Source organism: Aythya marila (assembly GCF_965140915.1).
Source record: "Aythya marila genome assembly, chromosome: 2".
Lineage (NCBI taxonomy): Eukaryota > Metazoa > Chordata > Aves > Anseriformes > Anatidae > Aythya > Aythya marila.
This window is the reverse complement of record NC_139043.1, coordinates 134,155,314-134,182,598: the sequence shown is the minus strand read 5'-3', so window position 1 is coordinate 134,182,598 and position 27,285 is coordinate 134,155,314. Positions and strand designations below refer to the sequence as shown.

At 42.2% G+C, this 27,285-nt stretch overlaps 1 protein-coding gene across 1 annotated transcript in view; it reads right to left on the bottom strand.

The window, feature by feature from the left end:
• Nucleotides 1–27,285, bottom strand: part of LAPTM4B (lysosomal protein transmembrane 4 beta) — a 60,951-nt gene that overhangs the window by 25,579 nt on the left and 8,087 nt on the right. The window contains exons 2-5 of the mRNA XM_082752346.1: nucleotides 19,106–19,217; nucleotides 11,767–11,840; nucleotides 10,988–11,110; nucleotides 2,477–2,575 (exon numbers count right to left, since the gene is read on the bottom strand). Of these exons, the coding sequence (XP_082608472.1) occupies nucleotides 2,477–2,575; nucleotides 10,988–11,110; nucleotides 11,767–11,840; nucleotides 19,106–19,217 (408 nt within the window). The remainder of the gene's footprint in view (nucleotides 1–2,476; nucleotides 2,576–10,987; nucleotides 11,111–11,766; nucleotides 11,841–19,105; nucleotides 19,218–27,285) is intronic.

Below are 27,285 nucleotides of genomic sequence, written 5' to 3'. Positions count from 1 at the left end.
AATCCTGAGGGCTATAAAGACAAGTGCTGGTGTGTGGTTGGCTTTCATTCATTCTTACTGCCCTCCTTTGTCCCCTGCTTTTCACAGTCTTATGTACAAAGCACAGTATCTCTGTCTGACACATCCGTATCTCAATTTCTCCTCAACAGTGTTTTCATTTGCATGTAGCTGCACCCACAATAAAAGGGTCCTGATGCCAAATGTTTCTGACAAATTACGTGATTCTGTTTCATGTTTCCGACCAGATGAACGCAGCTTTTCCTGCTGTAGCTTTTCCTAGGTTACAATGTTTTGGTTTCTCTCTATTCCAGAGGGGGAGGGAGCTCAGGCATATTTTTATGCACAGCACCTTTTTGGTATATAAACCTGGTGCCATCTGTTAAGTCTATCAGTGATAAAGTGTGATGCGTCTCATAGCGTCCAGCTTTCTTTTCATGTAGCAGACTCCAAAAATCTGCATAGCAGCTCTTCTGGAAACACAAGAAATCCAAATTAAAACGCTAACTGGAATTTAGCATGTGTTTCTGTGTGAGTCATATTTTTGTGACTCATTTGCACAATAATGTGTTGCTAGAATGAACATTAAGAAAAGCAATAGTCTGTAATAACCCTGGCTGTAAAGAACTCGAATGAATACAAGAATGGAACATTAACTAATACTTCAATCTAACTAGTCACATATATTCTTGGAAAAATATGGGTAGCAGCTTTAAAATAGAATGGTTATTTTACACTATTAATTTCTGAGATTTCTTTTTTTATGTAGTAAGTATTTTTTGCCACTCCAATTTTTGTTCCATTTATTTTATAAGCCTGAGACATCTTTGTCATACTTTTTCAATGAAACACCTGACCTGCCTGCGATAAAAGCAAGGTGATGCTTGCATCTAAGACATTTAAAAAGCATGTTGCTTGTGTCACCTGGCAGACTTACACATTTATTATATTCAAAGGTGAAAAAAAAACAACACCACAAACCTCTATTGCTGTGAACATATAAATGGACAAAGCCAGAAGGTTAAATTATATTTCTAAATCAAAAAAAAAAAAAAAAAAAAAAAAAGAGTATCACTTCCAACTGCACCTTAAAATATTTTATCTTTTCCTTCCAATTTAGAAATAGCTTCTATAATCTAATAACCTAATCCACCTTTTTTTTGGTCACAATAACTTTCCCTGTTTGTGCTGTATAGAAGAAACATCCTGTCCTGGCTCTTCAGGATGTCTCTAACCTAATGTGCAGAGGAAGAGCAAGAGCTATTCTGTCACCAAACCAACAGCAATTAAATAATTACTCCCCGTTTCCTTTTTCTGCCCCATGTGACAGTCTTCTGTGTTGGCACTCCCAGGAGGGTCTGCTTGGATCTATTTAACTGCTCCTTGTATGAGAGCTCTTCCATCCTTCAGATCACTTTCCTTCTGTGTCTGCTGGTTCTGTAGCTCTACAGCATTCTTTTTGAGACAGGACACACAGAAGTGAACGTGTGCTTCACGATGCCAGTGTGTGGCAAACATCACAAATGGCACAGAAACTCTTAGACTTCTTTTTTTCTTTCTTTATTTTTTTTTTCCTATTTATTTCTTTATTTCAGGTTATATATATATATGATATTTTATTAAAATCTAATATTCTTATTAATTGATTTAATTGTTTGACCAGAATTGAGAAGTAAACTAGTACTTCCACGGACCTGTGCTATTACATCTACAAGACTCCTTTTCAGGTGCTCATGCTTAGTTCAGAGTTAACTGCAGTGTCTGTGAAACAGGATTGTATTTTCTCTGTGCCCATTACTTAGAATATATCACCATTGGGTTTCTCTACTGTTTTATTGCTTAGTAACTCAGAGCCTTGAGACCCTTCTCCAAAGCCTTCTCAGCTGATTGCTTCCCTATTCTGGGCGACATTGCAAAAAATGTTGTCACTAGATCTTCATTCCCTCTCCCAGATCTTTTGTGAATGAAGACCATGGAGTTTGGTTGTAAAAACTTATTTACCTTTATCCTCTATTTCCCAGCTACAATGTACAAGAAGACCTTTCCTCTTGTCCCTACACTTCTCACACTTCTCAGGGTGGTTTTTTGTTTGTTTGTTTGTTTTGTGTTTTTTTTAAAGCCTCCAATGAGAGGCTTTACCAAATACCTTTGAAAAAAAAAAAACCAAGAAATCTGTATCTACAATCCCTTTCTTGTCCACTCTTTCAATGGATTTAAGCATCATGAGCTCCCCCTACAAGCATTATGCTTCTCCATTGGGGTCTACATGTTCACGTGTCTTCTGTAACATTTTCTCTTTTTTTTTTTTTTTTTTTTTTTTTTTTTTTTTTTTTTTTTTCCACAATACCTACCACTTTGCTTTGTGCAGCTATCAGACTGCCTGGTCAGTAGCTCCCTATGTGTACTCTGGGGCCAGGACTCCCAGAGGGAGCATTTCACCCATGACCAGAAGTAGATGGCATACAAGTAATGGACTTACCTTAAAAGCCAAAATGATGCTTATGAAAAGGAGTATAATCACAACCAGACATGTGGGGTTCACAGACATGATCTCTTCCTTGTAGGGAAAATTGCTGGGCTGCACAAGCAAAAATAAGCAAAACACTGTAAGTTAATCTCACGAGTCATTTAAGAGCCATTCAATTAGAGCAGTCTATAATTAATAGCTTAAAAAACTTGCTGTGATCTACTAAATTGGGAACTCTCTGCACCAATAACCAATTTCAGTAAATTTGTCTGGAACATGTGCTACAAAGGCTCAGCCTGCCAAATGTTCCCCAGAGGGCCGAGGGGTTTGCTTTTGCTCTATATGTGTGGTGGGTTTTCTTTCCCTTTGTGCATGCTGGTTTTGTAACAGACACAGATTGACAAGGGGCATCCCTCTGAGGACTTTGCAGCAGGAAACGTGCCTTCTTGGGCAAAGGCAGGAAAATTCTGGTCCTATGAAGTGGTCACTGTCTTACAAGATACAGTACTCTAGCCATGGCTGCCAATGACCAGTGGTAGCTCCTTCCAAGAATCAAAGAGGAAAAGTCCAGACAGCACGATCCTTTCACCTAAATATTTGATTAAAAGACATTGGCTGTATTCATATCCGTCTTCTTTTAGCTACATTTGGACTAGTTCTCCCAGGGCCACTTGTTAATGCTGCTGTTCCCCAAGGCTTGGGCCTTCCAGGGGAGCAAAGTCATGACTGAATCTGAATGTGCTCCAGGCCCTTCTGTTTTCTTGTATGTGAAATTGAGGTGACAACGTTCATCTTTTTAGAGCAGCGATTAGGATTGTGGGACACTTCAGGATCAGTGGCTGGAAAACAACCTCTAAACATGTTTTGCTATATCTAGTATCGCTTAAAAAACACCCTTTAAAATGAATTGTTTTGAAACATGGCAGCACCAGGGTTCCTGTTCCAGATGGAAGAAACCATTTTTTGCAGACAGAGCTGCTCTTCACACACGATAGCTCCACTGCAGCAGCAGCAGCCCACTATAACTGCATGCATTAGCTCCTTCCACGCACAACCCCCTTTTTCCTTACAGGTCTAATTACTTAAGCAGGCCAGCTCTGAATCCCTGTCAGGACAATTAAACAGCCCAAGCTATAACTGTACTCTTGGCAACAATGGTGAAAACCCAGTCTAACCCCTTGATGCCCCTTACACCAGAAGTCAGAGCAGTGCTTCAGGAAATTCTCCTTTTGGACAGCCGCTGGTGAGAACAGCTCTTAATGTAGTGCTTCCATGAACTGTTCGGGGTGGTTAACATCAGCTGCAGCTGTAGCCAATGCAGATAATGGTTACATAAGCACATTTTCCGCTTCTTGACAGCAACGTTTCTGTTAATGTACTGAATTTCATGGCTGAGGTTTTTATCGTGTTATCTTCTTTGTCGAGGCACAGCTTTTGTAGGAAACCAACTTGCTATAATTTAACGAGTTACTTTTTTTTTTTTTTTTTTTTTTTTTTCACACAAGGTTATTGCTAAATATAGTGGATACGGTCACTCAGAGACCAAGAAAGCAAGACTGTATGCCAAGAAAAGATGCATTGCAAAGCAAAATCAAACCCCTTATGTACAGAACATTTAAGTACTACGGCCACAGCACCATCCTACTGCTTGCAGGAGTGAGGCCATCGGCTTGGTTAGAAAGCCCAGTCAGTTAGGGTCAGTCCCAGTAAAACTGCCCAAATAGGTTATCTTTTAGTACTGATCTACCATTAAAAACTAGTCAAACCAATTCATGAGCGTAATAGGAACTTCCTAGCTTGGCTTTGGGGAACCAATTGCTAGTCAAAGACTAGACAACAGTATGCTGGGGTTTTGGTCATAACCTGACGGCCTGTTTCCAAACAACAAAGCAACTGGGATTTGCATGGGGGCAAGAGGAGGGTGGGAAAATGACCAAGGAAGTTCCTGCAACCTTGAAGAGCAGGAACATCTGTTGGAGCCAAGAGACCTGGCCAAGTCTGGGAGCAGCACATCCCTTACGTCAGCAGTACTTCAAGTGAAAGGGCCTCATCAGCACTGAAAGCAACAAGCTGGGAGAGTACGTGAGGAGCACATTCTGTGGTTTCTGTCCTCGACGCTCAGGTTTTGGAGTTTCCTTCCTAGACAGATGTGAGGTGGGAGCAAGCCCCATGTGGTGGCTGTCCCCACCAAGTGGTGCCTGGGAGATCTTAGCATGCTGTATGAAAACCAAAGCAGGCCCCTCCTGGGGCTTCCCTGCTTGCTGTGTGGGACAAAAGGCTTCTGAAGCTGTGATGGATGGCCCAAGGCTGTGGGTCAACGTGGAAGAAGTTCACTTTGTTTGCTAACCAGGCTGGTTGCACCTGCCAGCCAGAAGATATTTAATGCTGGCTTGCCCAGGCTGGCCGACAACCCACCTGATCTTGACTCACAACCACAAACACCTTCAGTGCAGTAGGAAAAACAGTTATGAAACCTTCATTTTGCAGAGAAGCAGGAAAAATTACGGGAAGTGTCCTGGCTGCCCAGTGCAGGTACTGCTGCGGAGTTGGTCTGTGCTGGGAAGGTCTCCTTCATTCACACCGTAACCAAGTACCAAAAGCGGCTCAGATGAACCAAACACCCATTGCCCTCTGCTGATGCAAAAAGTGATGAGCTCAAACACTGATGTGGCTGTACAAAGTGGGAAGAGACAAATTCTGTTCCCATGCAAGGGGTTTGTCACCCATGGGGGAAATCAGGAGCTGGAAGCCTGCTGCAGGGATGGTCCTGAACACCAGGGTCAAGCCAAAGGTTTGGCAAATGCATGAGTGCCATAACTTCTGGGAAAAGCTCAGCGTCAAATGTTGTGCAAGGTCTGATGAGGCTCAGACAGAAATATGGCTGGGTGGGAAAAAATCCAGCCCGTCACTGGAAATGCAGGAGGGATTTTGCGGGAAGATGTGAAATTTCATGCACAGACAAAAAGTACTTGTAGTGGTGTGGCACTGGCATGCTGAAGTCTTAATTAAAGTGTCATTCATAACCTTGTCATGGACACTGAGTGCACTGCATGCATGGTAATATGCCCTTAAATTTTCAATTAAAAATAATTACTGCTTATATGTAGCAAAGCTCTATTAGAGACTTCAAAAGAATCTTAATCTTGCATGGTAAGTATATAGTATTGACATTGTACAAATGCACAACAACAGAAAGCCCAAGCCTGAAGCTTCTTCTTGTTCCCTCTTGTACAACCACCCATGCTTTCCTTCCTCTGGGACCACAAAATAATCCACTTCATATGATGGTGTGGGTTCTTGTTCAACAGTTACAATACTCTGAAATTAGATCTTACAGAATTGAAATAAAACAGGAATGCATCTGTAGAATTTTTAAAACCCTGCTAGGAAGTTAATTGTACTTCTTTGGAATTATGAAATGTCATTAAAATGTCAGAAAGAATATTCGCTTTTTAAGCTTTAGTTTATAGGAATCAGTTTTTTAGTTTTAATCTTTTACATTCTCTAGACCTCACCTCTAGGACTGAAAAGCGCGACTGGCACAACGAGCTGGTAGACAGCAGCATCGCAGCTATTTAATATACTTTGAAATTTTCTTTAGATGACCTGAGAAAGCTCTGTACTTTCACAAAAAAACAGTATTGCGTAACTCAGTTGCAGACTAGCCTGTTCTGCACCTCTGGTTCAATTCATTATGTATACTGTTATCAGATGACAGAAGATGAAGTGTTTAATTTTAAGGTTTTAGAAAGCACATACATCAAAGTGTTATTTGGGGTAAAGAAATCAAATGTGTTTTAGGTCAAAGTACTTCAGACCCCTGCTGCTCCAAGAACCAAGATTTTTTTTTATACATGCAACATTTGCTCTATGTGAAGATTTTTTTTTTCCTAGTGACAGTGATAATGACCAAGACGTTCAACATAACCTTCAGAAAGTTTTATGACACGTCATCTCCCTGCAACGTTTCAAATGACAGATTTGTAACATCTACTTATTTTACATGACCCTTTGTGCTGAGATGCTTTTGCAGTGTATGGGATTTTAGGGACACACCTGTGTGCAGCTGGGTACTAAATGGCAATGCAAAGTTTCCAAAGACACTTAGAGACTCTGAAAGAAGCAATCAGTGTAGGCTGACGTTACAAAACAGCTTGTGAACACCATGCTCAGTGTTTTGGAGTTGCAACACTTTTAGCTAGGGCTCTGCCTATCCTATTGATAGAATCCTATTTGCCTAAAAGTACTTAGAGGGTTTTATAGCAGCTTGCAACTCACCGTTGGTAGACTTAAATCTGCTAGATCTGCACCAAACTGAATAGATAAAATAATTCCAGGTACTAGCATAGAGAAGTAGAAGTGATTAAAAATACAGGGTTTTGACCTTTTGGTAAGGAAATCATATTCTTCTGTGACTGCCAAATACATTCCATTACCTGAGGTATATGATCTTCCAGATATTCAATAATGAATTTGAAGAATATTTGGGATTTTTCCTTTCCCTTATGGAGCTGTTCTCCCCTAAAACACCAACCCCCATATTTAAAGCAGTTTTAGAAGCACAAAAACTGAGAATGCCAGGAAGAAACACAATTTACCCCCTTACTTTCTGCCTTGCTTGGCAGGCCCCCTACAAAGGGAATGAGGGCAAGATGTCCCTAGGGCTGATTTATAAATCATCAGGAGCAATCACACCCAATTGGCATGACTCATATCTCACCTGTGGGGACATGGGTATTAACTGCAATCTTGTTCTTAATGTGGTATTTATCATATCTACCATGAACATCATTTAAAGGTAAGGGAGCACGTCCATGGGCGCAAGCCTGCATAGCAGTACCTGGGCTGTATGGCTACATTGGTGATATTATTGTTAAAAACTGGAGAAGTTTATTTTTAGTTTCATCTTGTTCTGCCCCTAAATCCTTGACATTGCAAGAGCATCTCAGCATCTCTGAATATCAGATACCAGCAGACACAAATTTCACTCATTGCATCTGTTTTTTCCTACTTAGAGCGTATTTGCTCTGAACCAAACGTGGCAACCTTTTGCCAGCTGATGTGGGCTCCTGTGTGGGGGTCCCAGAGATTCCTGCTGAGCTACTTCTTCTAGGGACCACAGCCCAGACAAGGAAGATTACAAGGCTGTAAATGGTATAATAGAAACATCTTGCTTCTTAGTGAACTTTACCTGGAATAACTTTTAGCTACTCATTATCATTACACCTCTCATCTAATTTAAACAGCCTTTAAACCTAGATGCTATGCATACAAAAACCATGATGGCATCACCTCTTGGTCTCCTTCCTTGACAAACTAAGCAGGAAATTTGATTATCTGTCATCATACTACAATTTATCTAGCTTTTATATGATTTACAGAGGAGCTTCTCTGCATGTACTTTGACTTTTAAGTTGGAGACACCAGAAGTAGATAGACACAATCTACGTGATCAACAGAGAAGGAGAGCCTCCTATCTTACTATTCTTTGCTTTATTTTCTTCTGCCCACAAATCTCATGAATAGTATTTGCAAGCAAAAAATAAAAGAAAAAGAAAAAGAAAAAAAAAAGTGAACTCTTGTTTTGTCACTTAGTTCCCCCCAGGCTGCTTACAAAATCACTGCATTCTAGTTGCAGTTGCCATGGTATAAGCTCATCTGTATTTTTTAATATTTTTTTTATTTTTTTAATATTTATTCACATTTAGCAATGTAACACAGGTTGCTGAATGAACTCAGCTTCTTAATCAATGTGGCTCACTCTGAGTAATGGTTCTGTCCATAATGTTATTTACATCTCCATCAGTCTCTGTGTCAGCCACAGGTTTTACTAGAAGTGATTTTGCTGGGAAAAGCCACAAGTACTGACTCTGGGAAATGCAGAGATGTGCTCACTTTGGGTAATGCAGGGTACGGTCTTTCAGAGGATGACACAGCACTACTAGATTAGGCTCCTGCTCTCAGCCTTCCTCTAGAGGACTTGGTCCCTTTGAACAGTGACCTAGGAAAGCTCTCCCAAGGTTGGCACTACCTTTGTGAATGGCCTCTTGGGCACCACAAACCTATTCCATCTGCCATCTAACGTGATCTAATGCATTTGTTACATCCTTTATTGATCTAGTGCTTCACTGATGTTCTGAGCATCGTGCTACGAAGTCAAATGTCTTACAAAGGTCTACTGTGCCCCTGCCCAGCTTTATTGACAAAGTCAGTAATCTTGTCAGAGACAGAAAATGAGTTTCCCTGCAGGACTGATTTGCTGTGAAACCATGCTGGCAGTCATTAATCATATTTCTCTGTCCTAATCCTTTGTCAATTGACTCTCATCTCAGCATTTCTGTTACTCCGCTTGGTAGCAATGTCAGGCTAATCAGCCTATAATTATCCTGAAAATTCCCCTTGCCCTTCTGAGCACAGACAGTTTAGCGCTCATGAAGCCTTGTGCAATTTCATTACTCACGTAGAAGATGATTTACAACAGCAAGAAAGGATCTGTGCAATCAGACATTTTAACACTCCAGAGTGCACATTATCTGGGCTTGCTCATTTTAAAACGGTGTGTTCAGAGTGAAAACTCTTTAATATGTTTCTTGACTGTCAGCGAATAGAAAGTACTTCCAAAACCCCAGCTACATAAACATGTTATACTGCTTGTTTCCAAATGCAGAGCAGAAATAGCTGGTGAACACTCCTGCCTTCTTTGCATCAGTATATTTATCACCTCTGCCCAACAAATGGCCTCTCCTTGCATTAGAAGTTTTTCTTTTTCATTTCTAATATACTTGTAAGTAGTCTTTTGGCATTTTTGCAGTTATAGATTTTTCTCTGAGGTTGTTAGTTATTTTTTTTACCTCTGGTAACTTCTAATGAAGGTTTCACTAATTTGAGCTAGCCAGAAATAAAACATCTCAACAGTGTGGAAAATTCTTATAAGGAGATTAAATCTCCAGCTTTCTTGAAGTCAGCACCATGCCTCAGCGTACCACAGGAAAAGCATCACAGAAGAAAACCCAAATATATGTGTGAGGCAGATGGTGGCTCCACTGACCGGGAGGGAAAAACATGTCCTTCCTGGAGTTATTGATAACACCTTGGAGTTGCTGTTAGAAATGTAGGTCAAAACGGGAACGTGGCTCACAAAGAGCTCTGCTACACAATTTCCAGTGTCCTCCAGGGTCTGCTCTTTGTATTTTGGCTATTGAAGGGCCAAAGGCAGTGATGTCTTAGCAGACATTTTGAGGGAATTGGCCATCCTTTGCCCTCCTGGTGAGCTGGCTCCAAATGTGGCACCAACAAGAACAGGAGCTCTTCAGCATGCAGCTCCCAGCCCCAGACTGCTGCTTTCTCCCTCATATTTTCCCTCAAGGACCAAGATTAAACAAAACCTGGTTACAGTGAGCCCCCTGGGATGGGGAGTGTGAGCTCCAGAGCTGCAGCTGGTCCTCGTGCTGCCACAGGAGGGGGGCTGGCACCGACCCATGGTGAGAGGCTGCAGGAAAAGGGTGAAGAGGAGGGCTCCAGCCTTAATTTGTTCTTTTCCACCCTTATCTCTGAGTACCTTTTGAATTGTTCCTCTGCTTCTCTTCCAGTGCAGCACCAGCTGTGACTGTGGGCGGGTGTTAAGTAAGGTGAAGGATAACAGGTCCCTGATGCATCCCAGCTCCCGCTGGCTTGACACATTGCCTCTTCCCAGAGATTTGTGCAGCCACTTATCTGCCTGCTGTTGCTCATTACCTGTTATTTATAATGCCCTAGGTGGTTTTCCATCCACATAACAAAGTTCACAGCCAAACTAATCTGCATTCAAGTTCTCAAGGCAGGTTTTCAGAGACAGCCACAGCGTTAAGTTGTCCCAGAGCTCTGCAACTCCATCTGAACCCATCCAAACACAGCCCAGGACCAGAGGTGAAAGATTTGCTTGTTTTCACTTTAGGTGGTTGCAGTCGCATACTGTAGCTCACACAGTACTGATTATGAATGTTTGGCCACAGTAGAACCTGTCAAGAAGGGAGCCTCTAATTGTCCCAAAGATGAGACAGATTGATAATATTTTCTAGCAAAAACAAACCTACCTTGAATCTAACTCCTGTCTAAAGAAATCGGTGTTAAAGCCGCTACATAAATTCAAAGGAGCAACAAAACATCCTTGGTATAGCAACAAAAATAAGTCACTGGATATGAATGCAGTAACTCTGAATCCAAAAGCAATCTCTTAGGATCTCTCTCTTGCACTATCATCCTCATTCCTAATGAAATGGTGCTGAGAGCTTCCACAGCATCACAAAACTCCAGTATCTGTGTAATTACAGTATCTGCACAGATACTGTAGTGTAAGCAATGTAAGTTAGCAATGCAGCTCGCAAGGGTGTGGAATATAGATGAGCAAGCTCAAACTGAGATGACTGTTCAAGGACTGCATAGGAAGTCAACAGTAAACCACTGGCTAGAAATAAGGGACAAACCGGGCACCTTACACGGTTCTCCCCAACGCCCCAAAAGGTTTGTGAAAGTCAGGTAATTTACCAGCTGGCGGAGGTAGTCCTGAATTGTGCTGGGATAGACAAGTACACTGATGGCAACCAATGTGTTGAGAGCAAAGTCAAAGATCTGGTAACAGAAGAAAGGGATGATCCAAGCCGCATGTTGCTAGAAAGGAAATAAAATAAAAACACATCAACCACAAGCTAAAATGGGAGGATATATATCTTTCTGCACTGAAACCTAAGGAATATTTGACAGAATGCAATGTTACATTTCATGAAGCTGTAAGAGGAAATAACTTGTAAAATAGGCTAAAAGAAATACAATATTCAGCCAAAAAGATTGGCCAAGCCAGCTTGGCTGCTGAGCTGCTGCAGTGTGTGTGGTGCAAGCCCCGTAGCTCATTATACTGAGACATTTAAAAACCACATGAGACTTTTTTTTTCCCAAATAAATAGGATTAATATCTGGACAAACCACTCATGTGGGAGGGAATGGAAAAAAAATCCATTAAATTTGGTAGGAACAAGATTCAGTTCCCTGAATTTACAGTTTGCCCAGAGCTTACTCCTGTTTGAAAGTACAGAGAGCAAACACATCTGAGCAGCCTCCAGCGTGGGGCTGTGTCATAGCACTCATCTAGACAACCAGCTCTGCCACTTCTTTGTTTTGTTTTGTTTTGTTTTTTGGTGTGTGTGTGTTTTTTTTTTTTCCCCTCAATTTTCAGATAAACACAAAATTGTTAGAAAGCAACTTTCTTCATTTTATTTGCAGTTGTATAGTTCACTTGCTTCACATCTTTATGGAATGTAATGAATTACCTTATACGCGCCATACGTAGCCATTGCACAAATCAGAATCATTAGAAGAGAAATTGCTGTGGCAATGCACATATCTGAAAAAAAAGAAACACATATGAGTGATTGCAGGAAAAAATCAGAGCTTGGTTCAGTTATTTTGCCATCTGCTTAGTGCTGAGCATCCCAAAGGGCAGGATGGGAAGCTTGGGTGGGTGGGGATGAGCCAGGTGCATCATGCAGCCATTGCTGGAGGAAATCTCTGGGTCCTGTGGGAAATCTCCAAATTATGAGAAGCTAAAGCAGTGGTTACACTGCACAAGCCTATGCAGTCCTGATAAGGCTGGGGAGATGCTGTGAATTGTTCCTTTTTTTTTTCTGAAAGATTTTCAAACATCCGGGAAAGAATGGCTAGAAGACTATTTTGCCTGGGACGATCATGTCTGTAGTCAGAAAGAGTCAGTGCTGAAATCAAAATGTGACCATTGGAGATAAATCTGAGCTTGCCAGACACATGGAGCTCAGCAGGAGCCGGATGCCTGGCTGATACCAGCCCCTCGGGTACCTTTACATCCTGTACCCTGCTCTGCCTGCTGTGAGACGGCTTTTGGTATCAGGACAGGCAGCTGAAGGCTATCTGTCTTGTGTGAGTCAGCAGGAACCACTGTCACATCTTCGCCCATGGTTGCAGACATGCCTCCCAGACTACAAAAGTTTACAGCCTTGGAAAGGATGTCTGCATTGAACTAGATAGATAAGTTTAAATTAACCTTGGGGAGATCAGGATCTTCTCATTATTGCCACACCTACTCTGCAACTAACCTAAAGAATGACCAAGCTCCCATGGGTGTGTAAAAAAAAAAAAAAAAAAGAGAGAAGAGAGAGAGAGAAAAAGAAAGGACAGAATGAATACTGTGGCTTGTGTTTGCAGTAACAGCTGCCACGTATCATTGCTCACATCTTTATAAACACTTTGGAGAAGCAGAAATACATTTTTAAAAGCAGAAGTAGACAAGGCAAGTAGGGGTATCTTACAACAGAAATAATGTACTCCAAACTTTCATTTCAACCAGGAATAGTACAGAGATACATGATTTATTAATGAAGAAGTATAACTGTCAGTAAAGGTGAAATAATAAAGGAAGTAAAATATTCTTTACATATTTGATTGGAGTATTTACAGGACTCCTGTCTTTTTTCTTACATTGCTGCTGAACTTTCAATTAACTTTTCATTAGATTTAAGAAGTTTCTAAGCCACAGACAGCTGGAAGGAGATCCTGGGGGGTAAAAATCATGTATGTTTGGTCTTTTCCTATACACCTCCCTAGATATAATCACCGGCCTTAGGATGCCAGAAGTGAGAGGCTGTATTTCTGACCCTGCTCTGACAATAGGTCTGGGAGCACAACTGAACATTGCTACTGCTCTTCAGAGGCTAAGCACAAAGAGGAGAGAGGAGGCAAGGTATTTAGGACATGACTTGTAGAGGTCCCAGCTCTGTGAGTATTCGTGAGATATCTGCTGCTCACAGTGCTCTTACCATGTGCGTGGAAACTGCCTGCCTCCGTGAGGTATTTGGGGGACTTGAGACACAGAAATGCTGTGTTCAGGCTGCTCACTACCTATCACTGCCTGACTTTGGAGGCGTTTGAAGTGTGAAGATGCCTCCATTTGACCACAGCATTGCCATGACACCTAACTCTAGCACTTTCTGAGGAGCATCCCACAGCAAGGGACAGTCCCTCACCTCCCTGTCTGCATCCAAATGTGGCCCTGCAAAGGTGCCCAGGAGCCTGCAGGAAGGTCCCTGAAGGGGCCTGATCTGGACAGGGACTCCAGTGCAGCAGAAGAGACCTTACTGCAGGCTAATTCCTGATTTAATGGATGGAGCTTCTTTTCTGGGCACTTTTAAGCCCCTGTAGTGTGACAAGGGCCTGGAGTCCCCATTTCCTTACTCACAGTGCCTCGTACCCAAAACTTCACACATGCTGGCTTGTGGATGCCATGGGGAGGACACACAGGGTCCCTGTAATGCAGAAGGGAATGACATCTCAGTGCTTCCCAAATTGCCCTCCAACACAAATTGCTCTTCAGAGGCACTTTCTTCTCCTGATACTCATCTCATGTATCCAGCTTGGACACCTGAGCTACACTATCACGAGCAGATTCCAGCTTTTTAGGAGTTAAGGCCTGTGCTATACCTGTTGCAGGTGGTTGGTATTCTGTCCTCAAGACAGAAGCACGCACAAAAATGAACCTGTGCTAACAACAGTTTCTGCAGTCTGTTTGTATGCTCTTATTTGTGTGGTTTTTATTTTGACTGCCCCCCAAACCTCCTGTGAAATCACAATGATGTTGAGCACTCCCGGTGCAGTCAAGATTATGAAAGAAAGGCGAGATGTGGGAACGGCCACCTGTAGCCACCAGCCTCAATTGAAGCTCTTGAAAAAGAGCCTCTTGGATCGATATTTTCACTTTAGCCATCAGTTTGAAGGCACTGTGCTCTTATTTATTCTGCTCATTCATAATCCCAGTCCCTATTCCCTGTCTCAAGGGGAAACTGCTGTCATTGCTGCTTGCAGCAGACACAGCAGTTAGGGCCTGGCTGTGCTGGTGATCCTGGCAGCTCTGGTTCATGGCCAGAGCTCAGCAAGCCTGGTCCCTGGTGCCACTCGAGCCGTGCGCAGCCGTGCCAAGCCTTTGTTGGCCCAAGTTCATCCTTCCTCATTTAAGGCTTCACTGGGCTTTTTGGGTTGTGTCAGCTTCAATTAATGAGAGTGAAACCAGATATGTAGCACGCTGAATGAGAAGCCAGCAGAGGCATGTGATTTGTTCCCCAGCCACGCTGTACATCCTGTGGCACTCACTAGATGAGCTATACCTGCACCACTGAGGTGTTTGCATAGCCTGCTGCTCTACGTGGCTTCTTGAGCTTTCTGTTTGGTTTTAAAGAAACTGAGTTGGATTTTTCTCTCTTGAGCCTTGTGGGGAGACATCTTTCTGCCTGTGATAACTTCACAGGGAGACAGCGAGGAGCCGCAGCAAGGCCATGACCTCCCATCCTCCAGCTCCTCCCCTGCCCACCCTGGAGGAACCAAGAAGATGCTGAGCAGCAGCCTACGATCCCCAGGCAGTTATATCTGCCCTCCCAGCCTTATTTATCTGGCAGCCTGGCCTTGTTACAGCCTGCTGAGGATTACTGCCTCTCTTCCTCCTCCAGCCTGCCTGTGGGAGCTCTGTGCCCCTGCTCCCAGCATTGCTCCTGGGGTCCAGCCCCTGCATCAGTGACATTTTCTTTCCAGAAAAAGAAGGAGGTCAGTGAGAAGGAAAGAGAGAAGAGCATTCTGCACCTTTGAGCCCAGCTCATTTACTTCAGAGGGTAAGATGTAGCCCCAAATATGCTGTGCTGGGGCAAGGATCTTGTTTTTTCCCCTCCCTGTAACATGGGGCTCATACTACACCAGTGATATTGATGCAGAGGGGCAGGAAGGGTACATGCTCCATCGTACTCTCCCAGCTGAAGTCCAAGTCTGCTATCTATAGGTTTCCTTATAAAAATACATCTACTTGAATTAAATCTTTTTGCACCCTGGGGTGCAAGTCACGTTCTGCAAGGAGACCATCCCACCAGCCTGCCCACTGTTCCACTCAATCCTGTACAGACACCCTTCACCCCGTCTGCATATCCTGGACAGGAATATCAGCTGATTTTGGCCTGATTTGCAGACACTGGTGTCAATGTTCCCATGGGTTCCCACAGGGCATTGGCAGGATTTTAGTACTGGTTGTCATATGGGTTAGGAAGGATCACACACACCTGTGACACCATGAGGGCTGTAAATGAGAACAAGCAACACTCCTTGCTCATTTGAGCTATAACACATCAGGATCATAGCCTGCACACTTGAAAAAGTTGAGCAGGAGTCTCAGGTGAAACCCTCTGGGAAGCCAGAGTGACTTACAGGGTTTTTCCATTTCCCGTATAGGGATCATCATGCTTTTACCAGCAAAAGCATTGCACTGAGCAGCTCACGTGTTTCTTTCTTATTTTTCCCAGTCCAGCTTCTAGTTCATAAACTCCCCCAGGTTCTGAGGAAATAATGGAAAGAAAGATGAGGCTGAAAGGGCTCAGCTGAGCAGCCAGCAGAGAAGAGAAAGCCCAGAGCACTGCCAGTTCCCAGATGCACACCTCGGGGCGGCAGCCAAGCCACACGCCCCTGTCACCCAGCACATCCATCTGCCACAAGGCAAGTCCTGGCAGATGCTTTTTCCCCCTTTGTTTCCCTTTCTAGAATAGAAAGAAAAAGCTCTGCCCTACAGCTTTTTCCAAGTGCTCAGGTAGATACTTCCTCTGCTTAATCGACCACTTGGTGCAGAGCCTCTGGCAATGCCCTGGGAACCATGCTGCAGCCTAAACCCTGAAGTTAAGGGTAAGCAGCCATTTGATTTGCATAGGAACTGGTGCTGCACTGGCATTTTCAAATCTTTCCCAGTTGACTGGCTCTGGCTCTAAGTGTGACAGACAGTTGTGACACTGCTGGAATAGAAAACTGAAAATTGTCCATAAAGCAGGCCTTAGCACAGTCGTAAAGAAATATGAATACAAATATGAGGAGAATCCTGGTTTCTTGGGAGCCAAGGGAAAATCTGTCATCAATGTCAGGTGAGCCTTACCTCCACTACTGTTACTCAGCTGAAAAGTTTGTTTCCAGTTACTATTTGCAGAGGTTTGACCAACAAGTCTATTTGAGGAGGGAGGGAAAAGGAATGACAATTTTACATGCAAAATCTGCTTTTGTTTGTTTGTTTATTTTGTTTGTTAGTTTTTCTTTTCTTTTTCTTTTGATTGCTATTGATAGGGGCAACCAAAGTAGCAGAGAATAAAAGTTACTAATATCATTATTATTTGTCAGTACAAGCACAGAATCACAGAATGGTTTGGGTTGGAAGGGACCTTAAAGACAATCCAGTTCCAGCCCCCTGCCATGGGCAGGGACACCTCCCACCAGCCCAGGTTGCCCAAAGCCCCATCCAGCCTGGCCTTGAGCACCTCCAGGGATGGGGCATCCACAGCTTCTCTGGGCAGCCTGTGCCAGGGCCTCACCACCCTCACAGTGAAGAATTTCTCCTGAGGCCTAATCTAAACCTCCCCTCTTTCAGTTTAAAGCCATTCCCCCTTGTCCTGTCCCTACACCCCCTGACACAGAGTCCCTCCCCAGCTTTCCTGCAGCCCCCTTTAGGCACTGGCAGGCCACTGTAAGGTCTGCCCAGGGCCTTCTCTTCTCCAGGCTGAACAACCCCAGCTCCCTCAGCCTGTCTGCATAGGAGAGGCTCCAGCCCCTTGATCATCCTCATGGCCCTTCTCTGGACTCATTCTAGTAGGTCCATGTCCTTGTGCTGGGGGCCCCAGGGCTGAACGCAGGGCTCCAGGTGGGGTCTCACGAGAGCAGAGCTGAGGGGGACAACCTCCTCTCTTGCCCTGCTGGCCACGCTGCTTGTGATACAGCCCAGGACATGGTTGGCTTTCTGGGCTGCAAGTGCAGATAACAACTTTGGGACATTTAAAAGTGTAAAAGTCAATGTATCTTACTGTATTTTGTATGCATGGTTTCACATCTAAGAATTTCAGCACATGCAGCTAACCTAGGAAATATATGCTGAAAAATAGACAAACAAAACTGGGACAAGGGAAGAACATGTGAAAGTTTGTTTGATGTTTTACCTCACAAGAAAATGTTTCCTCTGATTTGAACAAATATAGTCATATTAAAAAAAATAAAAATAAAAATCTCTCATGCCAGCTATTTCCAATGACTATAAAAGTCAGCAGCCTGATTCAGCTGCCTTACTCGGTAAGGCATTAAGCTAGAGGGAGTCAAAGAATAAAAGGAGACCTTAATTCACATGTTCGTTCATAATTTAACTGCTTGAGAAATGTTCCCTCTGCCGAATGGAAATGAAGTTGCCTGGCCCACAAGCCATCCTTTTACAGCCTTTCAGGGCTCACTTCAGAAACCTGAATAAAAAATATAGAAAATACAATTTTCAAGTGTAGATGGAAATCCCCAATGTACTTGATCTGACAGCTATTGCATTACAAAACAGAATTACTATTTTAAAGCCCTGGGCACTGGCAGGCCTCTGATGTCGGCTATATAAAACCACACTGACAGACAGTCATTACCAAGGTTAATCTCTGAGAATTAGGACACGGCAGTCAGTTTTAATATGTCAGAATCAGCTAGGAGCCCATCTGTATGTATGATGGTCCCTACTTGCTTAAATCCAGTTATATAAAAAGATTTTTAGTCCAAAGTTGTTGGTGCTTTGTCAGTGAAGACACAATAAAGTAGCAATTGCCCCCTGTTACTAAATGTAAGCCTTTGAGGCATATTTGCAGTAAGGAACTTGTGGAAATAAGCATCCCTTAACAAATAACCCAGCAGCTCTGATACACCATGGTCATAATTATTTTTCTCATGCGTAGAGCTACTCCTTTTCCTGCTGATATTTTTATTGGCTTCAGCAGGAATGAGTTGGAACCTTTTGCTGTAGATGTGTGGCCCTGAGCAGCAAGGCACCAGTGGGACTGATGGGAGCCCTTATTTCAGATTGCAGTGGGAAATGTTGAACGTAGCAATCTTGTGAACAGAAAAACAATTACGTAGACATTTTTTATCAGAACCATATACAAGGGAAAATTTTCTAGATACTGCTCAAACAGTTAAAACAAACAAGCAGACCAAACGCCACCAAATCATTGCCCTGGAAATAAAACTGCTATGGAAGAAAGAAGCATTTGTAAAGGGCAGGAGGCTTTTGCAGGAGAAATAAATGGCATTGAAGATTACTATGGCCTTTGGTGAGAGATAACAGCCCTGTGTTATCCCTATACATCTATGACTGTACAGTTAATACTTACATCTGCATCTATCACTACAGGTTGGGGCAAGTCATGCCATGTGCACTTGGGGGTGTAAATGTACAACATGAGTGACTGCATTCATTTGGTTACAGAAACAGCAGCACATGGTCTTACGTGTGTGCAGCCACATCAGAGGCCAAGCATTCATTGCATTTTGCAGCCCCCCCCTGAGGCTCTCAGCATTGTGCTGGGGCATAAAGTCTGCATCTGGGGACTGGCTGTGCCCTGGTAAGGCAGAAAACAGCACAGGGAACAGGTAAGGCTACTAATCGGCAGCCAGCTTGAACTGTGCCACAAATACATCTTTCACAATAAAAATGCATCTGTAAGATACCAAGGGGAATAAATAATTAAAGGACAATAATTACTGAAACAATAGGACAGCTACTTGAATGCTGGAGCAAAAAATGTTAGTGCTTAGGCAGCCTGTACTCACTGGCATCATCCATAAATTCAAATTCACCCCCTAATTCGGCACTGGTGAGGTGGTACTGGTCAGGGTCGGTCAGGGCGCTCAGCAGAATCAGCAGTACCACCGAGTTGATGATCTGTGGAGAAGAAGAAGAAAGGAGAAGGGTCAGACTGTGAGAGTAATCCATAATAAAACTCTGGGCAGGATGTCCCACTGCAGGCTCTGCTGCTGACTGAGGCGCTGGCTGTTTTCCAGCTGCAAAACTGTAGCATTTCACTAACACCAGAATTAGTTCTTCTAGGTTTGTGTGGGCAGGATATATTTCTTTCCCAAGTGGCAGGAAAATTAAACAAAACGTGCGTCACTCCTTTTCCTTCGGACTCTCTCCCACAACATCAGACAAGTTATCTCTGTTCTTTTGGATTACAAAACATGTTAATACAGCCTTTTTTTAATTTATTTTTTCTGTCAAGAAACTCCAGATCAATTAAAAGCAGTAACTTTGCAATTACTACAAATGAGTGCTGCAGCAAAGTATTATTAGCAGGGCAGTGCTGGAACTGTTGATGTGCCCCATTAATGTGCTAGATGATCAAAGAAGGGCTCGTTTGCTGGAAGAGGCTGAATTTGAGAAGAGGCTGTGAGTAACGAGCAGGTTCACGAGCAGGTTCACGTGAGCTGCTAAATCAGGAGGCCTTGGGGGGACAGGAGTAGGTGGCACCATGAGCCTAGTGCCTGATGAACACATTTTGTGGCACGTGGCACAGGGAGAAGTTCACACCCAGTAAAACTTGGTCTATGAAGCTCAATAAGTGAATTAAATGTAAGAATATAAGACTGACTGAGCAATTCTGTAGAAGCAGATTGTCAGGTACCAGGTATGAGTGGAATGCAAAGGTAGGGAAGAGCTGTACTTTAAAAGAAATCTGAACAAAATTCTTATAGCTCTTTGAAGTGATGAGGAGACTAATTGCAGAGAAGAAGATTGCTCAGCATGAAATAACACCGTCTGGCTAAAAGATTATTATACAGAAGCGAGAAGATAACTGATCAACAGGAAAAATGAAGAAAATAATGCTGATAATAGAATATGCTGGGAAAGATGGATTTTTATTGCCCTGGTTCACACTTTGAAGTCATCTCAATCTGATCACAGGTTACTAATAGCAATAAAAAGGTGTAAAAAAAGAGCTATAATAAGATGTGAACAGGCTAGAGAATTTCTTAGGTAAGATAAATGCTTTTTGATGGGCAAATTCTGCTGTGTTTAGCTGACATCAGATTTGTTAACAATGTTCTGAGAAAAATTGTTAAGAATAGATTGAGTTTACAAAACAGGGAAGGAACACGTCCAGTTTATACCTTCACAAAGCAGAAAGGTCATAAAAAGAATTTCTGGCTAGGCTGTGCAATTTGAGAATAAAATAAACCCAGGTCTCCTTGTTGGCATGTAAAATTTGTATGGTCATAAGCAACAATCCCCATGGGTTTGTCAAGGACAATCCATGTTATCTCATCCTGTTCACCTTCTCTGACAGGCAAGTGGGTTTTGTGAGCAGGGGAAAAGGAGCAGGTAACTTCTTGCACCTTAGCAGGCCTTTTGACATGATGAGATTCCCAGTAGTGAGCTAGAAAAACCTGGTCAGGTTGAAAGTGCAGGGAGGTGAGCGCACAGCCAGCTGGATGGTTGGAATGAAAAATAGCTGTCAAGGACTTGCAGAAGATATATTGGCTAGGGGTTCTCCAGTATTGTTCAAATACCTGGTATTTCAAGTAACTTGTGAATTGTGTCTTTCTTCCATTTCAGCCAATGCCAAGATGTACGGACACTGACCAACTATGGCAGAAGTCGGACAAATAGAGTAGTGCACCTCATTTGTGACAAACACTTACAGAAGAACAAGAGTAGAGATAACTGAGTAGGTAACAGTTCCTCCCTCAGAAAGGAGTCCTGGCTGTGACAGTGAATAAACTGAACACGATTCAGCACTGTCCCATAGGTGCTGCAGGATCCTGGGTATTAGATGCAAATTGACCTCCTACATGCCCTCCACAGGGGCTCTGCAGGAAGGGCACAGTTCAAAGCCCTTCAAAAACATACCAAGAAAAACCCTGTAGAGGATCTTACAACAGAACAGAGGGTGATCAGACATCCAGAATGTGTGACTGACAGTGAAAAAGCCGGGAGATCTTAGTCTAGTGAGGAGAAGGTGGAGGGAGATACTCCCAGCCTTTCATATGCTGAATATGAAAGACAAGGAAAAGGAGGCAATAAACTCCTTCAGATCCACTGAGAGATGAGTAAAGTAACAAATTTAAATTACAGGAAAAGGGAATTTAGGTTATGCAACTTGCTGAACAATAGAGGATATTGTCTAGAGGGGTTTAGGAATCTTCATTGCTGCATTTTTTTCACAGAGCAGTTAGGTAGCTTTGTGTTGGGAATGCTGTTGCCATAGTTTTGGCTTGTATTTCAAGGCTTGGCTTGGCTTCCAAGGCAGATCAGATGACCATCAGGACTCAAAGTAATATTCTATAAATCCTCTCAATTTTTAACATTATATATAACTTTATGTTTCAATCCAGTTACTGCTTTAAACTCTTCTGTGGAAAGCTTGAGGACAGCTATCAGCAATAAATAAATGTTACTTAAGAAGAGTACTCAAAATAATCAAGCAATCGGAAACTATAAATGCATAGTGTTGCTATTTTAAAGGCATGCCAGTTTAATCTTTTGTACAGATATAGATAGGAAGATTCATAAAATACTGACCTAGGCAGTCTACTTTCTTCATATGGATATGTCCAGATTCAGATTACATGTTGGTCAGCATAGTCGTTAAGTCTGTGTATAAAGACACAGGATGTGTTTGTCTGATCTAAAGCCTAGTGCAGGCAGTGGGCATCTCTCCAAGGCTCTTTTTAGTACATCACTTTCCTGACCTACCAGGTTGTTGTCTTGAGATCCTCATAACGATCTCCAAGCCCCTTCCAAATGTGCTGTTAGCAATGAAAAGTTAAAAAAAAAAAAATTACACCAAGTGTTTATTTGCTCAACCTTTTTCTCAAGGGAAGATACATATGCACAGTTGGATACCTTGTTAGGGTTTTTCTTTTGTTTCAAATATGAAGCAACCATTGAATTTTGAATAATGCTTTACTGCATAAATTTAATGTGCCTAAAAACTTACTGATGTAGCATCTTCTAAGGACACATCATCAAGGAAAAGAGCATAAAGTGAATCCCTGTTGACATATGCAGTTTTTATAAGAGTTGAAATCTCTGTTATAGGAAAAGCAAAGGTTGTTTTACTGCTCTCTCAATACAGCCAAGATTTCTTTGATTTTTTTTTAATTCCTTCAACAACAAATGGTGTAACAATGAATTAACAATCCTTAGAAAACATTTTCATTATGCAATGTTTCAGTCAGCAACTAAATGGTGTGCCCCCTTGATGAAACATCATCAAAGGAGCTTTTGTGGATTGAGAAAGAGAAACATGTTGATGATCATGCAGCAGGGTGGTTGGTGTTAGGTGGTGAGCATAAAATTCAAGAGTTCCCACTATCAAGTCAGAGCTATGTCCACAAGGTCCTGCTGCTGGTTATGGCCGTAGGTCTACACAGAGTTATAGGAGGGGAACCCCAGAGGTACCAACAGGCCTTGCTGGCCCTAATGACCCCACCTGGGGCCTGCTGCCATGTGTACCCATGACCAAAGACCCTATTTCAGCTCAGCCCAGAACTGTCAGTCCCTGCCTAAGAAACACCACAGGAGAGCTGTTTTCTAGCCTTAGTGAACCCCTTCCAAAGTCTGTTGGAGCTTGTCTCCAGCTGCGTTCCTAGTTTCATTCTTTTACTCCTGGTTGGGCTCCCTGGATGGCCACTAGCCCTGGTTCATCACTGGCTGTTGATGGACCCTGTTACCAGCCTCCAGCTCTGCCCTGGGCTCAGCCCCTACAGGATGGCACCTGGGGTGTCCTAAAAAGAGACCAGTTCCCACAGAAAGTCCTAGAAATGTCCAACTGTCCTCCTACGCTGTAATAGAAAAAAAATATATATCAAAAAATCTCAAATTCTTGCTGCTCTGGCAAACAGATGAAATACATCCCCCTTCTGCTCAATGTAGGGAAATAGAAATACTCTGCTTTGTAGAGACCCCAGAATATGTAATGAAAACAGGAAATGTTCTAGAGGAGGCATGGAGCCCAAATATTGGAGCATTGCTTGGATTTTTCTAACTAAACACAATTTCAAATATGAGTGGAAGATTTTAAATAGCAACAACTGTGTAAGAGAATGTGTAGACAGGTAGCAGGGAGCAAGGCAACAGGTGCTGAGATCAGGACCAGCACCTCCCATCTGTACAGGGATAAGGAACCAGCCGCTTGTGTTTGATGTGAGGCAGCACAGCTACAAGGAACATGCAATGTTTTAGGATGAAAGGAAGCAACCTTGTGTTTACCCCAGACAGCATGCAGAGTTTAGAACCTATATAATGTGCTACACTTTGAGACTTCTGCCGTCAGTGAGTTAGTTGTCTTCTCTTCCACACCATTTGCTCCAGAGATGAGCAGTGAACTGCAGTGACCCATGGAGGTGAAATGCAGAGGAGAGAGAGCAGATATATCACTGAGTATCAGCACTGTATCAACAGGTGATAAGAAAATGAGTACTGCTATAATTTCAGACCCTTCACAGAGCTGCAGTTTGCATTGGTATCTATCCCTGCTTACCTAAAATAAAAATATCTCCAGTAGCTCCAAAGAGCATGCCATTAATGCAGATCTTCTGCTGATACCTAACTGAAGCAAAGGGAGCAATATTCAAGCTAGTGACTTACAGATGCCTGTAAATACTAACAGAATTGTCAGGAGTGACAATAATGAAATTTCTCCTTGCCTTCCTCCAGCTTACAGTCAGGAGTTGAAATAAAATTGCTCTGATAGAGGAGTTTAGAAGAGGAAATATAAAGCTTACTTTAAATTGGCACATTGCATTAAAAATACACTGATGTTTTTATTGAACCCCATAGGGTCAGCTCTACAAATATTCTTGACTTCTCCCAAGACTTCCTGATGCAGTGAAGAGAGTTCCTTATATTTACAGGAAAAAGAAGAAAGCTTGCTTTATTTATGTTGAGAATTAAATTTAACTGGAGCCATGCATGTAAAAGTCTGCACACTGTGCTGTGAAAGATGCCCATAGGCTGTTAATTCTGAGCTTTTTTGCAGCCTGACTGAGCTCCAGGAGGAGCCAGGGCAGCACATTCCCTGCAACCCAGCTCTGGTGAAGCACCAGCACCCTGTCTGGGGGCCCTACAGCTCCAAAGGCTGTAAAGGCAGTGGACACCACCCTAATACATAGGGATAAGAACATATGTTTAGATAAGGGAATAAAAACAGAAACTTACAAAGCTAAGATTATTTTCTACAGCATAAAAACAACAAAAAGTTGGATTTCAGGAAAATGCAATCATCCCATGTTACTCCCCACAACTTTCTAACTTTCTGTGATCTGTATTAGTGAATTATAATGCTGGGATAGATATGAGCAGCTAGTTACCAAAAACACCGTTGTAGTCTACTCTACATCCCCTGTCTGACACAGTGTGATCTACCAGGTGAAAGAGAAGGCAGTGCTTATAAACTAAAATGGTTGTGACCATGCAGCAACTAACAGCGCGTTTCTATAAGGACTATGACCAGTGGGCCATCGGAAGGGCATTGCTGGCCAAGACTTCAAAATACAGTTCTAGAGTACATTTAAAAACACGCAGAACTGGTAGGTTTTAGTTTGTTGCTCTCTACGAAATTATTATTGAAGCAAGTCAATGATTACCTTAATTTCACTAGTAAGAAATTATAAACGTTTTTAATAAAAATGAAGGGAGTCTCAAGCAAAACTCTATGGTGTTCATTCTCCAGAGAAAAACAAAAAACAAAACAGAAAAAAAAAAAAAAAAAAAAAACATTTTTGCTCCTTCAAACTAAACTAACAACAGGTCTGTAAGTATTTTATAATACTTGGATACTTGAAGTCAGTATTACCATCAGAGAAAGTTAGAATGTGTGGAAGATGTCTAGGTAAGTTAACTCAAATAGCCTTAATTCTCTCTACCTACTTTTACCATCCCATTGGGCATATTCTTTGCATTTTTGTTGCATATTACTTTTAGCATAAAAGACATCACCAGGAAAACTTTTGTTTATCAAGAGAACACAGGAATCCAACAATAGAAAAAAAAAAGTCTTCAGGATTTAACAACATTTTGGTGTAGGTTTGTGCCATCTGGGGCTCCTTTCACAAATTTCTTTTTTAGCATTGATGATGAGTTAAGGTTTATGATCTATAGTACCTTACAGGCAGAATTTTCTACCTGTTTATATTCTCTCCCCGCTGGGCAAAGTTCATGTTTTTCTTTTCTGAATTTTGACTACAGAGGAAAAAAGGAGGCACTTTTAGAAATTAAGGTTTTACAGCTGTCTAACTGCTGTGGAAAGCAGGCAAATGACGTGAGAAGACAAGAAGTGTGTTGGTATGTGCCCAAGTTTCATTACAGATCTCATGGCACCAATTCAATCGTCTTCCCCCTCAGGGCAGAGAGAAGCCAGGAGCTACGTCTGAGCACACGTCATGCAGTGGCCTGAACTCTTAGGAAAGGAAGGATCAGGACAGTTCTGGCTGTCTGAGCAGATACTTCTCGCTCTTTTTTCCACTCTGTAAGCCTTCTGCTTCATGCTATTTAAAATGTATGTACTCTCCAGTGATGTGGCTAGGGACAAGCTGCAAGTGATGCATGAAATAATGAACGGTTCAAGGAAGGAAACCCAGTCACACTTGGCTAGCTTTTCACCCCACAAAAAGTGTAACAGCCTGAAGGGAAACAAAGATGGCCAAGTGAAGTTGGGTTAAAGGGAAATCCTTCATCCCTTTCACCGGTGGTATCTATTCACAGACATTATTACTGACACTGGAAGGAGGAATACAGAAAGGTTGAGATGTTTATTCAGGAAGTGCACATGTTCAGTCATATTTCAAGACATTAAAAAAAAATAATAAAATAAAATAAGCCCTCAAGCTTCAGGTTATTGCCCTAACTTAAAAATAGTAGGAGAATAAACGAAAATGTCTTCCCTGCACAAGTAATTCTTTCTAAGCACATGTTTCTGGCTGCTACCTGAAACACTGCACTGGAATAGGGAGAACATTAGTCAAACCAGAAGTATCAACTAAGTTGTTCATCAGTGTGGAAAAGACAGCATAGAGTCTGCAATTCTTTTTGCTTGTTTTTTCTTATTACTCATGAGAATTCAAAGAATGATCCAGGAAGGCTCAGATTAGCATAATACAGATTGCCCATTATAGACAGCATATAACAGAAAGGTGCATAAAATATTTTAATCAGACTTTATATGCAATCTCAACTTTGATTATTATAATGACACTGAGCATTGAACTTTAAAGTCTATGCTGATTAAATTGATAGGGGAAGTCCAGCATAATTTATCAGCACCCTTCTATACAAATGACTCAACTGCTGCTGGCTGCCAGCCTTTAAACAGTCCTAAAACCCAAACCACAAGAGGCCTGTCACTAATGAAACATGGTAATGACTAAATATATAAAAGAAAAAATAGATGGACAGGCAGTACAGGATGCACACTAGAGACTTCTGCCTCCCTAGAGATAGAGTTTAATTTGTTACATACTTAATCTTAGTCCTATTGTGGTTTAGAGGAATGGGATATTTGCATTCAAATTTATTGGTGGATTCTTTGTTACTTTTGCATTGCATTTAAAGAAAGTTGAAACTATATCTGATCAAGGTCCTGAAAATGATTGCTGAAGTCTTCTGCCCAGCCTGGGGGAAATTTAATCATATAGCAATGTTCTGGTTACAACATTGCCTGAACAACTCACAATTTGTACTAAAACACACCTTGGCTCAGGATGCTGTGGAGAGCCAAAAATGAGTTGGCATGCATTAAAACTTTGTTAGAAAAAGAGTTTCAAATAGTCAGGTGGGATTTGTTTGGTTTCTGTAGTCATTCTTCACTTCCAAACACAGATTTGGAAATACAACTGTGAAAGGTTGCTCAAGTGTCAGCATTGGGGTGATTTAGGGAACCTCCCATGAGTCTGAACCTTAATTTGGACTCTTGACAGAGGATGACCCAGTCACTGCAGCTGGAAATGAGAAG